This window comes from Camelina sativa, chromosome 11, assembly GCF_030686135.1.
Source record: "Camelina sativa cultivar CO46 ecotype springtype chromosome 11, ASM3068613v1".
NCBI classification, from domain to species: Eukaryota; Viridiplantae; Streptophyta; class Magnoliopsida; order Brassicales; family Brassicaceae; genus Camelina; species Camelina sativa.
The window spans coordinates 13,668,619-13,684,472 of record NC_141890.1 but is presented as its reverse complement, the minus strand read 5'-3'; the positions used below and the strand labels follow the sequence as shown (position 1 = coordinate 13,684,472).

Here is a 15,854-nt window from a genome sequence, read left to right as displayed (position 1 = left end):
TTATATTGATCATTATGTTGCGTTGTATGTTCCGAATTTTATATTAACCCACAATTCTTTTTTTTTTTTTGACAAACCAAATACTTTCATTAATTAAATTAGGTCCTTACAAATGATGAATTTTGGAGAGCAGCCTTAGCTAAGGCATCTGCCTCTTTGTTTTCCCCTCTCGGTACAAATCTAAATCGACCAAGGAAAGAAGAACAGATAGTCAGGATATCGTGTTGAATCCCGTGGAGCTCCTTCTGTTGAGTTCCGGAATTAATGGCTTCAATCAATTGAGATGAATCTGAAGCTACAGAGAGTTTCGTGAAACCTAGAGTCAAAGCATGTATCAAGGCATGGAACATTGCAAGTCCCTCCGCCATCAATGGTGATCCTACATGAAGTGCTGCAATGGACTCAGGTACTTTGATTCTCGAATTGTGGTTGAAGAAAGCCAACCCAAACCCGCTTTACGGGAACCCATATCCCAAGCCGCATCCGTGTGCAGATTCATAAAATCCGATCCTGCTATGGGGTTGCTTTCTTTTGTGCGGGCTTGTTTTGGTTTCGGGGGAAGAATTTGGGCATCCTGCCATTCTCGGCCTAGGGCAATTGCAGCGGATAAGGTATCCTTTGGTGATTCATGGCGCTTGGAGAAAAGTTTGTTGTTTCGCTCTTTCCAGATCTTCCAAAGAGTCCAAGGGTGGAGGGGGCCTTGTCCAACCCCGGAAGGTGGCAAGACGATGACGTTTTGGAGCTTTTCAATGCCCTCTCTAACAGTCGCAAATAGGTGCACATTCAACGGTTCCTTCAGGGGAGCAAGTCTCCAGACTTCTTTTGCAAAATCGCAGTAAAAAAGAAGAGGTGGAAGGTAGATTCGAGGTTGCCACAAAGCAGACAGGTCGCCTCAACGTTCATCCGTCGTTTCCTCAGGTTCTCTCCCACCGGTAAAGCTTCTCTCATCAACTTCCACATGAATAATTTTAGTTTTGGTGTACAATGTGACTTCCAGATGTGAGTGTTCCAGCTAAATCCGCTAGTTAAATCATGCAGGGAGCCACTCTTTGGGTCGTGGACAATGCTCTCATAGTAACCAGATTTAGCAGAGTAGATACTAGATGTCGTTGGGAGCCAGGCGTACGTATCTTTTGCACCTAGTGTACTCGGTTTGATCTCCAAGATTTGATCAACATATCCTGGGAGAGTTTCCTGAAGTTTTTCTCTATCCCAGTCCATGGTTATGAAAGTTATCAGATTTGCAACAGTGAGATTCGCTATGTCTTGCGGAGGTGGTCCCATTGGGGTTATTGGGGAGGTAAGGGAGAGCCATGGATCTGTCCAGATACGGGTATCCTTCCCATTACCAATTATCTTTCCTAGTTGTGATTTCAGGAGATCTTGGCCAATTAGTATACCCCTCCAGCCATGGGAGGAGGAGGAAGGAGCCACACTATCTAGAAACGGAGTGGAGTGGCAGTATTTGCCTAGAAACACTCTTGCCAAAAGACACTCAGGGTTGGTGAGGATTCTCCAACTGATCTTAGCCAGGAGGGCATCGTTAAAGCTCTGTAGGTCTCAAAACCCGAGTCCCCCTTCTCCTTTTGCTCTTGTAAGTTTTTTCCAGGCTACCCAACACATCTTCTTTTTTTCCATACTTTCGTCCCACCATAAGCGTGTTAACACTGACTGTATACGCCTGTACAAGGAGTTAGGGGGTTGGAAACACGACATGGAATAGGTTGGCATAGCCGCTAGGACAGATTTTAGTAAAGTTGTCTTCCCAGCTGCTGAGAGATAGCGAGTTGACCAGCTGCTAGCTCGTTGTCGAATTCTATCCACTATGCTAGTGAATAGATCTTTCTTTTTCCTGCCAAAAAGTTCAGGTAATCCAAGATATTTACGTAAGCCACCTTCCTTCTGGATCCCCCAGCTGGTTTTGATTCTCTCTTTTGTCTCCACTGGAGTTTTGGCAGAGAATGTTATGGCTAACTTATCGGCATTGATCTTCTGTCCTGAGGCTGCTTCATACTGTTGAAGGATTTGCATCAGCGTATGGCAGTTAAGCTCATCGTTCTTGCAAAAGAACATTGTGTCATTAGCAAAAAGTAAGTGGCTGATTCTCGGGATCTGTTTCCCAACCTTTATACCTGTGAGTTTATTCTCTCTTTGTGCTTTTTGGCAGAGTCCCATCAAGACTTCACTGCAGAGGATGAATAGATACGGGGAGAGGGGGTCTCCCTGTCGTATTCCTCTCTGGGGGGTCATCAGTCCTTGAGCAGATCCATTCACGAGGTAGGAATACCTTACGGTTGTGACACATTGTAATATCCAGTTAATCCACGTAGCATGAAAATCCATCCTTTCGAAGACTGCATTGATAAATTGCCATTCGATTCTGTCATATGCTTTACTCATGTCTGTTTTCACAGCCATGTAACATCTTTGTTTTGCAGACGAGGAGTGGAGGACTTCATGCGTGATGAGGACATTGTCAGAGATTGATCGTTGGGGAACAAAGGCGGATTGATTCTCTGCAACCAGTGTATGCAGGAGGGATTGTAGTCTTTTTGTGAGGATTTTGGATATGATCTTGTAGTAGACTGTGCATAGGGCTATTGGTCTGTAATCTGCCATCCTCTTAGGGCTCTTTATCTTTGGTATCAATATGACATGAGTGTTGTTGATGTTTTTCGGCAGGATACACGAGATAAAGAAGCTTTGAATTTTGGAAATGATCTGAGGGCCTAAGGTGCTCCAGTTTGATTGAAAGAAACTGGCTGAGAAGCCATCTGGCCTGGTGCTTTGTCAGGATGGATGGAGAAGCAGGCTGATTTGATTTCCTCTGGCAAAGGTATGGTGACTAGAGCTGCATTTGTTTCCTCTGAAATTTGATGGTTGATGGCTTCATCGACAATTGCAATATTAGCGGTTCCAGTAGATTTAAAGAGGTTACGATAGTAGTCCGTGATGGTATATACAATTTGGTCTTCTTCATACCGCGTATGACCATCATCATCCTCTAAAACCAAGAGTTTATTCACAGTCTTCCATCCTTTTGTAATGGCATGGAAGTACCCCGTGTTTCTATCACAAAGTGTAAGTCACAGTTGTCAGCTGCATTGCTTCCAGAATTCTTCTTCTGTCTTGTACGCTTGTTCTAGTTCATCATTGATTAAAGCTAACTGCATTGGGCTTGAATCTTGACTGGCCATGAGTTCTTCTAGCATTTCCTGTGTCGTCACAATTCGCTGTTGGCTATTCTGCTGGTGCTTTTTTGTCCATAGAATGATGGCTTTCCGGCAACGATTGATCTTAATTTCGACTTCCTCGGGTTCTTCTGGGTTCCAATGGTTCCGGACCAATTGGGTAACTTAATTTCGACTTCCTCGGGTTCTTCTGGTTTCCACTGCTTCTAGACCAATTGGGTAACTTCTTTGTTTTTTCTTAACCTTCTGTCGTATCTAAATAGCCCCTTTTTCCTTTTATAGTGCAGGTCGAAATAAGTCACTAACGTCCTATGATCTGAACTTTCGAAGTTTAAGTATTCAACACGTCCAGAGGGGTAAGATTATGCCCACAAACTATTTGACATTGCTCTATCCAAACGACAGTGGACTAAGTGGTTGTGTCTTTTGCCTCGCCAGGATAGGAAGTTCCCCGCGTGCTGGAGGTCGAAAAGGTCACGTTCTGACATGAAAGTACGCATATCAATAAAGGATCCCTCTGGTGTAATAGGTCCTCTCTGCTTTTCACTTGAGTCAATCATATCATTAAGGTCCCCATTGAGGTACCATGGTTCTTCTCTGGTTTTACCAAAGGTACATATTTGGTCCCAGATTACCTTTCTCTTTGATTTATCCGGTTCTCCATACACAAATGTGGCAAAAAAGATTTTACCTTCCGCCTTTATGCAGGTGTCTATGTAGTTGGAGCAGGCTTGAAGTATCTCTACCTCCAGATGTTGGTGCCAAAGTAGAGCTAGTCCACCCCCTCCCCGACAATGAGGTGAGACCAATTTCATTGTTGAGTAATTTAGGCTTTGAAGTTTTTTGAGCACAAAGTCATCAGCATTCTTTGTCTCCATGAGGGAAATTATATCCGGAGAGACACGTTTATGAATCTCTCTTAGTCTGCGAACTGTCGTGGGATTCCCCAAACCACAACAGTTCCAGCTCAAAACTCTAAAGGAAGAGGATTTGGGGGATCATGAAAATCCCCCTTCTTCCTTGCAATAGCAGGTATGATAGCAGTCATTGGTGGCTCTTTGCTAGTAGACGGAATAGATACCTCATTATTATTTAAAGTGAGTCTCTTTTTTGTTTTGTTCAGATGGTCAGAGGTTCGACGGTCATCTCCCTTTTTAGCTTGCCCTTCAGGGGTATTCCTTCTCTTGGGTGAGTTATGTATTATCACTTTGTTTTGTTTGCTTGATTTTGCACCCAAAAGTTGTGGTTGGCTTCTAATTGTAGGTTTTGGGCAAGGAGGTCGTCCTCTCTTTTTCTTGAGACCTGCTTGTGGAGAAATGGTTCTCAATGCAGGATGTATAGGTAGACCCGGACTTAGCTCTGGGAGGGCATTCACCAAGGTTTGGTTTGTATTATTGTTTACCTCCAGGATATGATCTGTTGTTTCTGCCATTAATCCACGAGATTCGCTTTGGATAACCCTTTGTTTCCTTGCAGCTTGTTCTGTAGGATCCACGCAGCTAACATATTGTATGGTAACATCTCGGAGTTCTCCCAAGACCTCATCTCTCGACAAAGGAGGAGGGGGAGGTGTATTGGAAGCCGATACATGTCTTTCCAGAGGTGGACGACAAGCTCGAGAGGTTTCTGAAAATTCCATTGGTAAGATATTTACACTACTTCTAGCACTTGATTTTTCTCTCCACTGTAAGTTGGGAGGATGGTGATTGGAGTGATACCTGCCTGATTCTCTTCTAGGTAGGTACGAAGAGCGAGAGGGGGATCTCTCCGTGCTAAAAGGGTGTTGGTACCTTGTTCTATCCATAGAGGAGGGTCTAGAACTTTGTACTCTAGTTCCTGAGTATTCCCTTTGGGGATTAACCTGAGCCCTGAGCTCATGTCGGTAAGAGCTTTTACTTTGATCCTTTTTTTGGCTAGAGTGACTCTCTCTATGCGAGAGGGATCCTCCTCGATGTTCTGATTGGTATCGAGTCGGTAATGGTGCCTTGTTCTCCGTTTCAGGAGCTTTTAAGCCCGGACAGTTTTTCTTCTCATGAGATAATCGGTGGCGGTAGAGACAGTGATTTTCAATCCTTTATACTCGAGTGATTAAAGCTTCACTTCCATCTTGGATCTCTACTATGGTTTCTTTTATCAGATATTAACCCACAATTCTATGAATCTTTTCTCGTTAGTTTTGCTTTATTACCTTTCCAATTTCAATTAATTTACTTTATTAGGGTCAAAAGCTTTGTTACCTTTTTATCATTCGATATTTTGTATATAAGGCTTTTGTTTGATATAGATAACAATTATCTACATTGGAAAGATGGGGAGCCCATATTAAAAGGATAGAGACTTGTGCACTTTTGGATGATATATCTCTCTCTATTTCTAAATAGAGAGATATTATTAGAAAGTCAAGTTGCCACAAACACTTTTATCTCTCCATTGCGATTGGATCGGTATCGAACGGTGCCGTTTCTATTATCTCGAGGCATTAGGTGATATTAGCCGCTTTGTTGCTGACACGTGGCCTCTGATGAGCAGCTCAAAGACGCAGGTGACTCATCTTACCTCTTATCACTTTGTTATTACAAGACCACCCCTGCTTCTAATCTCATCTTCCTTTACGTGCACTGGAAGAAAATAAATAGAATTATCAAGTAACAACACAAACAACTAATTTGTGATGAATCTTAATACAAGACACAAGAAGTTGAATATATATATATATATATATATATTGATGACTTATTCTCGTCTTTGAAAACCTTACTTGTGAATTTGACTTTTCTGTATTACTAATTCAAACTTTTTCTACTTTTTAAAGTTAATTATTCATTAAGGTCTATTATTATTTACAAATGTAATGATAGATTTAAATACATGGGAGTTGAAATTACATCTTAATCATAGTTGAACTTTCTCTAGTTTAGGTATGAGTTTATGAGTGAGGTGTATTCTTTTTTTTTTTCAATTTAGTTGTTTAATTGTTAATTATGTTTAAGAACCTTTTTCTTATTATTTAAATATATTTTTTGATTAAACTATATTGGATGTTTCTTGTGTGATCTCACTTCTTGAATAATCTAATTGCTCTACGGCGAGAATCAAATAAATGTCAAAAGAAAATAACTTTTGTTAGATCGCACTTATGTATATAAGAACAATACTTCTCATTATAATTATGTGTATGTAGTTATGTAAAATATAATAATACACTATAGGAAAAATACAATGAATTGGTTATGAATCAAATAATTGTATTTTGGATACAAAGAGAATAAAATGAGTAGTTGAAATAATTGATTATTTATCGAGATGAGACCATTACCTAAAAACATTAGAATTAGTTAAAAACTTTAAAAACTTTGAAATGAGTTATGCATGCTAAATATTGGCTGACTTGAAGGTTACATATATATATATATATATATTTTTATGTATAATGTTTGCTTAAAACGATATCAATAATCAATAAATAATAATTAAAAACATGAAAAGGGTAATGTTTGTAATGCTAATGGCAGACACGTAGAATTAGGACCGTACAAGCAAAACAAGAAGTCTCAATTCAACAAAAAACCATCCGGATAAACATAATTAAAGTTCATTTTTCTTGCCATTTCTACAAGCAATTGACACAATTATTTTACCTAGAATAATACTACTTTTAATACTCGTAGGAAAGTTTAAAGACTTTGAATTTTAAAAATTTATGTACGGCATTAAATGTTTGAAGAACATTGAATCGCTAAGTATATTAGTTTTAATTAATTAAACTAAAAGAGAGTCTTTTGGGGTATCTTAGAGAATAATACTCTCTTGATTAATGACGAAAGAGATTTAACTAATCTCACATTATTAAAAACTAAACTTGAGGATCAAGTGGGGGGGGGGGGGGGGGCAAACGAATGGCAATATCTGTAAATAAAACCAAAAAACGAGGGCTTTATTTTACAAAGCTATCTTTACCTTAGCTTCAAAACTGAGCTCGTTCTTCATCATTTCCTGAAAACTAGAGAAACACAGTTTAAAGAGAACCCAACAACAACAACAAAAAAGCAATACTGTCTCTTTGAGATCACAGAAACCCTAATTTTTATTAAGAAACCCTAATCTCAATCTCCAGATTCTGTATGTAAATGCATCTGAAGAATTCAACTGTAGCAGAACGGCGGTACATCGGAAAAGAAACCGCCGGTTGTTTATCTACTTCCTCCGATTTGGATCCAAAGCCTAAGATTAAACATCATCATCGCCCTCTTCAGGTACCTGAGATTCTCACCCCAGACATTGGTGGGTTCAGTGTGTTCAACAATCAAGTTCAACAAGCTCAGAGTCGTCATCATCTGACGGTTGAAATCCCAGATTCGTCGTCTCGGAATCTTACTTCCAAGAGACCTGTGGTGGTTACGGCGGCGGCTCGATCTTCTAATCCGTTCAACGTTGACGATTTCAGAAGACAACGCGGAAGCTTTGGTTCGATTTCGTCTTATTGTCCGTCGTATCTTTTGTCGTGGTTCTCTTCATCTCTTCCATCGATCCCATCGGCGACTAATCAGAAGCTTCTCCGTCATGTTCTTAGAGTCCGTTTGATATGTTTCCATCTTCGTTTCTTACTTCTTCTCTCTGTTCCTCCTCTTTACATCTTCTTCTTGTTGATTAGTTTCAGATTCTTCCTTCTTTTCGTCTTTTCGGTTATCGCTTTTTCTTTTGTCCTTTCGATCTCTCTCAAATTCGCTCTTCCTCACTTACCATCGATTCGTTTGATTATCGCTCGGTTGCTGTCTCTCAAGCTCACCCCTACCAGATCCTCGTCTACATCTCAGGAGAGTACTAAACATGTTGTTTGGTCAATTGGGTCGAAGCCTGTGACTGAGAAGAAGACTAACTCTGGCTCATGGGTTCAGAAGTACAGCTCTGGTGATGTTTACGAGGGAGAGTTTCATAGGGGCAAGTGTTCAGGGAGTGGTGTTTATTACTATTCTATGAAGGGTAAATACGAAGGGGATTGGATTGATGGGAAGTATGATGGATATGGAGTAGAAACATGGGCTAAAGGAAGTAGGTACCGAGGTCAATACAGGCAAGGGATGAGACATGGAACTGGAATCTACAGGTTTTATACAGGGGATGTGTATGCTGGTGAGTGGTCTAATGGACAGAGCCATGGCTGTGGTGTGTATACCTCTGAGGATGGTAGTCGTTTTGTTGGAGAGTTTAAATGGGGTGTTAAACATGGCCTTGGTCATTATCATTTCAGGTGAGATATTCTTCAGTTTTAACTTTTGCAGAAATGGTTTAGCTTAGGGTGAACTTTTTAGTCCTATGATATTGACGTTTTAGTGTGACTGGTTTGGAATTGAAGTAAGTGTGGTTTCTGAAAGTTAAGGCTTTACTTTTACTTTTATGATGTTATGTTTAGGTTCATGTCTATGTTGCTCGTGGGTTCTTCTTGAAGTTTATGTGGCTTCCAATCTTGAGTTCTTGATAGATTGTTGTATTGCCTAATACCCTCTACCGTTGGCGTCTCTCACCCTTTATTTGAAGCGTGATTGTTACTGGCATTAGTAATTGCATGAGATTACCCTTTGAAAGATGCTGGCTTTCAGTTCATATTGCATTTCAACCAAAAGTTTTTTTGTTGGCTGTCTTCTTCCCTAGCCACGGTTATTCTTATGTTTCAGACAATTATAAGTCTAGGGGGAATCAAGGCTCAAGCTTATTTGTTGCTGACTTGAGCTTGGATTTATACAATTGCATTCATCACTGTCTTCTCTTATTAAGTAATATACCTGTCTGACTTGAAGCCACATCTCTCTTGCAGAAATGGTGATACATATGCTGGGGAGTATTTTGCCGACAGGATGCATGGTTTTGGAGTGTATCAATTTGGAAACGGGCATCGGTATGAAGGAGCTTGGCATGAGGGGAGAAGGCAAGGGCTTGGTATGTACACGTTCAGGAATGGTGAGACACAGGCAGGCCATTGGGAAGACGGAGTTCTCAGCTGTCCTACCGAGCAGACCACTCGTCCTGATTCATCGTTTTCCATCAGTCATTCCAAGGTTCTCGACACTGTCCAGGTATCTTATAATCTATCTTACTCTTGCTCATATTTATCAAGTTACGTACTATAATTTTTGTTCATCTCCTGAAGAGATTAGATTTGTTAGCAAATTGAACATAAACACCCACATGAGATTTGATCCTTCTCCCTCTCTCTCTTTGATCAACAGCAAGCAAGGAAAGCAGCCGATAAAGCACGTGAAGTTGTGAAAGTTGAAGAGAGAGTGAACAGAGCAGTGATGGTCGCAAACCGAGCAGCAAATGCTGCTAGAGTTGCTGCTACGAAGGCTGTCCAAACCCAAACATTTCATTGTAGTAGTGGGGACGATCCTTTGTGAGTTCCTGTGGCAAAGATTTTGACATAATCGCAGTCATGACCACACCTCGAACATCTTCGAAGACACAAGAGTGAAGAGAGAGACGCTTAGAGAACACAGCCAACAAAATTCGCAATCTCCGTGGAGATTTTCTTGAAGGTGAACCACTTGGAACCAAGGTCGAGATCTCATAAGTAATAATTAAGAGATCTGGCTATGGAGCAAGCAATACAGGTATTACTTTTTCTTTTCCTCCCACTTGTTTTATGAGCAGGCTGGTTTTTAAACTGTACATAGGTTGTTGAAGAGTAAGCAATGTTGTCTGTTAACAAAAAATCTTTGTAACAAGCGTAACCCATGTAAGAGAAGCAACAAAACATTGTCTTACTTTTACAACGTGTGAAAATAACACCTCTTTTTACTACTTTTCCTTAGATAGAAGATGACATGAGAGAATTCCAAATACAATCAACTTGAGAAGATTAAAGATATCTGGTCTATGACTAGGTTCAAGTACAACAAACGGTCATACATATGGTTATATATATAACATCCACACCATAAAAACCTAAACTGCAAATATTATAGAAGATGGAGCAGAACCACTTAGTTGATACAAGATTGCGTCAATTTCATCTCCATCCTTAAGCTCCAGCTCATCCGGTGTATGATACTCTCGAATCCTGGAACCATCCAAAAGAAAGCGAAATGTGTTCCACTCGACGCCTCTCATTTCGGTGTAATGTTCCACCAACCTAAGCAACTTAGCGTTCCTTCTCACCTTAAACACTCGAACCCTATCCTCGTCCTATCACCCTTGACGTTTAGAGTAACATGGGTAGACGACTACGACTCCGAGGCAACTTTAGGCTTTTCCCCTTCTTTCTTCACCTTACTTGTTCCATAAACTCTGCTCAGCAGATCATAAGGAGCGATCCTTGGACGAGTTGTCTCAGATCGCAACTTCGATTGCAGAATTGAAGTGTTGTCGCCGATTTGGCTACCTTCTTCGGACATTTTTTTTTTTTTTGGCGCACAACAGTATTACGACAGAAGGTCAAAAGAAAAGAGTTAAGAAGAGATCGAACATGACTTAAATGGGCTGGGCTCAAATATTAGCGTAGGCCCATAAAGTGATTCTCTCCCGCTCTAAACTCTTTCTAATCCTCAGGAGAGAAAGAAATGATGATCGGAAAATTGAATTCCCCCAAACATCACAGAAAAGATGCAGAAATCGTTCTCGTTGATCCAAACGGTTGCAATCTCCGGCGTATTCTCCGCCGTCTCATGCTGGTGAGTGATTTAATTTTCATCTCTCCCACTAGCTAGCTAGCTCCTCTTCTTAATTTCTCGTTTCTTCCCTCTCTCCATGTCTACTATTTTAGGGTTTATACAGTCTCTATTTATTCGCTTTCCAGGTATGGATTCATGTTCGGTAGAGAGTCCGCGAGAAAAGAGCTCGGCGGTTTAATCGAAGAGCTCCGTCGTGGAAGTTCCAATTCTGACTCTACTCCACCACATTCCTGAGTTAGACATTCCGATTTCCCCAGGCGCTTTCGTTATCTGTGTTGCTAACTGCTAAGTTAGTTTCCGATTTCGATTCATCTTCCTGTGAAATTTCCATTTATGTCACTTTCCAGAATGTTCATGATTTTTGAGCAACTGTTGTATAAACGATGTGTTCATGAGTTAATTTAACTATGAAATTGTTTGAAGGAGTGATGCATATTGATTGAGATAAGATTTTAAGAGAGAGAGAGAGAAAAAAATGCAAATATTATTTGAGATAAAAGAGTTTGAAGGTGTACAAGGAAAACTCAATAGGATACACGGTTTCTAACTGCAATCTAAGTGTACATCATTTGATTTTGGCTTCTCTTTGCTCTGACTCTAACCCAGAATTGTGCAAATCTATAGCTTTAACACTCTACTGGTTTCATCTTTTCTTTTTTCTTTGGTCACTCTCATCTCTCTATTTATTTATTTAGCAGATTTAGGAATACAATGCAACAATAGACCACACTTTATGTACCTATGTGGGGAATTACACTAGAGCAGCCTCTTCGACATTCTCAGCGATCCTGCCTTTGACAAATCCCACATAAAGGTCACTTCCAGTTGTGTCTTCTTCTGAGAGTCTCCTCCCATGGCCACCTTCCTTCATGTTCTTAACAAACTCCACTAACTGCTGCCAGTTTTGACCCTCAAATAACCGCTTGTTCATTCTTAGGTATGTAAATGCGGTTAACCCGTTTCCGGAATCTGACCTATTTGTTGCTACCACTTGTCCGAATGCGCTCGAGTCATATCGTTCTAGCGCATTCTCCCCTGCTAGGTCCGTTCCAGCTTGCTTTGTCGCGTTCTGTACTTGCTTTACCAGACCTTCTGGTGAGCAGTTTGCGTGTTCCGGTTGTTCCCCATCTTTCATCTCCATGCAGGTGAAGTTTAGTACAACCCCATGTTTGCTGAACATCTTAGCTATTGGTAGATACCCGTCGTGGTTCCTCGTGTTGTAGTATCCGGCGGTTAGCTCAGCTGCGTGTGACCTGGTGTTGTAGTGCCAGTGGATTCCGGCTACCTTTCCTGATAGCTTTGCTCCGGATCCTTGAAAGATTCCTTTTGCTGAAGATAGGAGTTGGTCTCCGTGTTCTAGTAGCTTTCCGGAGTACCATTCCATGAAAAACTTTCCATACTCGCTATTCCATGTTCCGTCTCTTCTGAAGAATTCAGTATCTTCTGGGAGGTTCTTGTATTCGCCGGCATCATGAGGTCCACTTGTTCCCCAGTTAGTTTTCCCGATTGATTCAGCATATGCTTGAAGTGACGATTTCATATACTGCAATCAAGAAGCATCATTTCTTAGAAGAAGCATATGGAGTATTAAGTAAGCATAAGTATACATGATCTCTCTGGTATTTGTCTAATCTCATGACTAATGTTCTTATGAATATTAAGGCTTTTTTTCTGCTAGTTTAAAATACCTTGTCATAGCACTGGAACTCTCCAATTCCGGGAAATCTCCAGGTCCCGTTGCTCTCAGGGTATGATGGGTATCTCAATTCTCCACAAGGTCCCATTCCCACTTGAATTTCCTGCAATACATGAAAAATGATGATACAGTTAGCTTAGGCCACTGTATGAATTGCTCATGATACAGTTTGTAGTCTAGATTTATGCTTACCGCAATAACTCCTCCTATGTAATTATCGAATCTTTCACGGAAGCTCCTCATGAAATCTGAGTAGACCTGGATAGGTGTTCTTCCTCTAAGGACAGGCACAGAATCACATCCCAAGGAGATATACTCCGGGTTCCTTCTACCAGATTTGTCTGTGTAGACAAGATCAGGGTTCTTGCTGACTTCTTCAAGTACCCATGGGGGCAAGGGGATACTAGATTTTAAGAGAGAGCAAACAATATAGAGGATTAGCTAAGCTAGACATGAAAGACAGAGATCTAACTCGATGGGAAACTAAAGTTGCTTTATTACCTGCAAGAGTCTCCGACGTTTCCTCCACATTGATGGAAAGACATAACGACCTGGAGTTTGAGACCGTGCCTTTGAACCATTTGAATCAGCTCGGCATAGCCATCCCAGTTATACTTCATAGGTCCATCTTTCTCTACCAGTCCCCACCAAGCATCCACCATTACACCTTCCACACCAGCTCCTTTAAGAGCCATCAAACTGGCGTTCATGGCTCTTGGTTTGTTCAAATGCCCTGACATTGTTACCGTGTCAAGCGGTAACATGACAAACACCGGAACACTAGAGTCGCTCTTGGGGTGTGGGTATGAGAGTACATGAAGCTTCTCCCATCTCTCAGTGGTTTCATTTTCTGGCGAGTAGGTCTTCTCATGAGTGAACTTCATTTCCTTCACCGAGTTCTTTGCTTGGAACTGATATGTTGGCGGCCTCATCTTCGCAAAGGTCATGTTGTTAGAGGAACTTTCTTGGTTTCTGGAATTCTTGGCATCTTTGCGTTTGATAAGAGAACTTGAGGAATTCAGTGTCAACTCCATAGCTTTCTTTTTTCTTTCTCTTGTTGAGAGTGAAGATAGAGAGAAGAGTTGTTGGTGTTTGAGAGAAGAAGATGATGTATGTGTTTGATAGAAGATGCTGTTTGTGTGTTTGCATTTATAAAGAATATTGATTGGCTGTGATTTGGGGACAAACTTTCAAAAAGTGGAGAGAAAATATCACAAAAGGTTGCTTACTTTTTTTGTTTGTTTTTGTTTTTCACTTATCACACGGTTCTTACACCTATCAGAGTGAAAAAGTGAAAATGTCACTTCAGTAGTTACAAATGCAGATATTTTAGTTGTAGTAAAGTTTTTTTAATTGTTGGTAAATTATTCCTGCAGTTTTTAATTAAAGATATAGTCATTGAGAATAATGTTTGCTTTTTGCTCTTGGTCATGTAGATAAGCTATAAGTTTTCCTACTCACCTTTGGCTTTGAACACATGGTTCGTGTGGCTGAAAATTCTTAAGGCCTATTGATTTTAATTTGAATAAGAAGATAAGTTGCAAGGATTTAATTATTTTTTAGCATGAAATATCTTGTGGTGGCTATTAACTTTGCTCTTTTCTCCTTGTTGGACTTTCCTGTAAGGTTTATGTTTTCCAACTAAGCAGCAGACAGGTTCATTGACTCATAGACTTCTAATAAAAGCTAATTTATTTTCTTTGAAATTTCCTCTCATGGCCTTCTTGTTCATTGTGATTTTTTTTTATTTTTTCCTATCATACCCATTGATATGTTTTTTCTGATTTGTCTTGCCTGGTTATGTTATTCTGCCAAATTATATGTAGAGTTTAAATTTCTTGTCAAATTTTCCATTTGAAGTGCCTAGCTGCATTCTGTTTATGTCTGCAATATGTTTATACCGAGACAACAAGACTTTCATTTCATGTATCAAGACCTTGTGGATTTGTGTTCAATGTGCTCCACTGAAATTGACACTACGTTACTTTAGTTCATTTGTCAAAAGTTGACCAGTAGTGTATGGAATGCTTAATACTTAAGGCTTTGATCTTGTTTATTACACATGTGAGTTTCAAGTGTTTGTTGTTTTTATTGGAGATGCTTTTGATGCATTAGAATCCTTGTCGACTGCAAATGTTATTAGAGAATCTTTCTCTCTCTCTCTTTTTCTTGATGACTCATTGAAAGTGACAGTTTGGTCTTTATTCAGGTGATGAAGATTGCGGGTTTTGGCTATTTCCTCATCAAGGAGTTTAGTTTTCTCTTGTTTCTAATTCCCACCATTTATATTTTGAACGGTAGGAATTGATCCTTATCACCTTTGGCGCCTTCTCATTTTGGCTTGTGCTTTTTATTCAGAAGGCTAAGAAACGTAGAAGGCGGGGACAAGGACAACACTGGACATTGACTCAAACAGGTACGCTCTACTAATCCTAATTGTTATATTTTTTTAAAAAGTTAGAAACAAGTCTTGAACTTGCTCATTCTCTATCATTAATCCTTACTGTTGATTCAAAGACTATAGTAATGTCTTGATATAAGTATCTATGATACATATGCTTGGTTTTTCTGGTTTTGCTTTGTTAACAATGATATATGCATGTTGTGACATTTGCGGTCAAGAATTTGAAAGAGACACAGGCTCTTTTTTGTGATTGTATATATCTCTAAACACTAAGGTAAGCATTGTAAGAAAATCATGATTGTGACGAGTGAAAGAATGGGTGGATGTTGATATTAGCTTTTGAGGTAAGAATCTCATAGTCATTTTCGTATATCTTTTTGAGGTGAACAAAGTTAATACTTTTTCTTGATAATCTCTGTCCATGGAAAGACTTGAGCTTTTATTATGGACCGATGGTGAAAAAAGTACAAAGCTTGTGGACCTGTTTTCACACACGCATCAGCAAAATTCCAAAAATGTGTGGTGTGGTGTGGTTGGTCCCTTAACGTTGAGTGTTTCTCTGTTTATGTGTTGATATCTTCTCTCCACGTAACATACTTGATTACCCACCCAACTTCTTTTCTTTCTCTCATTTTTACCCACCTCACTTCTTTTGGTCGACATCTTATTTAGGTTTCTGAATTTTCTGTCATTAAATTTCACCATAGTAAGGAATCTTCTAGGATTGGGGTGAGAAATTGTGTGATCTCATGATGTCTTGTTTAGATTTAAAATAATGGTAAAACTCAGTGGTGAGCATTGTTGGTTGAGATATGTAAATTTGATAGGGCTGAGTGAATGTTTCTCTATAAGCAAAGGTCAAGCTAATTCTTAAGTTGCTATATTATTAGTGTAAACTG

General features: G+C 39.9%; 4 protein-coding genes and 1 pseudogene across 5 annotated transcripts; 2 read left to right on the top strand and 3 right to left on the bottom strand.

Annotated features, from left to right (window-relative positions):
• Positions 1 to 379: 379 nt before the first annotated feature.
• LOC104727971 (uncharacterized) lies at positions 380 to 2,619 on the bottom strand. The gene is made up of 3 exons (XM_010447022.2): positions 1,641 to 2,619; positions 885 to 1,469; positions 380 to 816 (listed from the first exon to the last, which is right to left on the bottom strand). Exons 1-3 carry the CDS (start codon positions 2,617 to 2,619, stop codon positions 380 to 382), a joined length of 2,001 nt encoding a protein of 666 aa, XP_010445324.2.
• Positions 2,620 to 7,064: 4,445 nt separating this feature from the next.
• Positions 7,065 to 9,986, top strand: LOC104723390 (uncharacterized). 2 transcript variants are annotated; one of them, XM_010441757.3, is made up of 3 exons: positions 7,065 to 8,439; positions 9,004 to 9,262; positions 9,416 to 9,986. In XM_010441757.3, the coding sequence occupies exons 1-3, from the start codon at positions 7,319 to 7,321 to the stop codon at positions 9,581 to 9,583; spliced, it is 1,548 nt and encodes a 515-aa protein (XP_010440059.1). In that variant the 5' UTR covers positions 7,065 to 7,318; the 3' UTR covers positions 9,584 to 9,986. The 2 variants fall into 2 exon arrangements, 1 of the variants encoding a protein (XP_010440059.1); XR_015572213.1 differs by having other exon boundaries at positions 7,176 to 8,439; positions 8,602 to 9,262.
• LOC147933933 (putative small ubiquitin-related modifier 4 pseudogene) lies at positions 9,963 to 10,667 on the bottom strand (annotated as a pseudogene).
• LOC104723391 (uncharacterized) lies at positions 10,646 to 11,280 on the top strand. Its single transcript, XM_010441758.3, has 2 exons — positions 10,646 to 10,855; positions 10,981 to 11,280. The coding sequence occupies exons 1-2, from the start codon at positions 10,788 to 10,790 to the stop codon at positions 11,087 to 11,089; spliced, it is 177 nt and encodes a 58-aa protein (XP_010440060.1). The 5' UTR covers positions 10,646 to 10,787; the 3' UTR covers positions 11,090 to 11,280.
• A 41-nt stretch (positions 11,281 to 11,321) lies between these two features.
• LOC104723389 (beta-amylase 3, chloroplastic) lies at positions 11,322 to 14,039 on the bottom strand. Its single transcript, XM_010441756.3, has 4 exons — positions 13,053 to 14,039; positions 12,744 to 12,954; positions 12,544 to 12,654; positions 11,322 to 12,398 (listed from the first exon to the last, which is right to left on the bottom strand). Exons 1-4 carry the CDS (start codon positions 13,583 to 13,585, stop codon positions 11,607 to 11,609), a joined length of 1,647 nt encoding a protein of 548 aa, XP_010440058.1. The 5' UTR covers positions 13,586 to 14,039; the 3' UTR covers positions 11,322 to 11,606.
• Between the last annotated feature and the right edge of the window lie 1,815 nt (positions 14,040 to 15,854).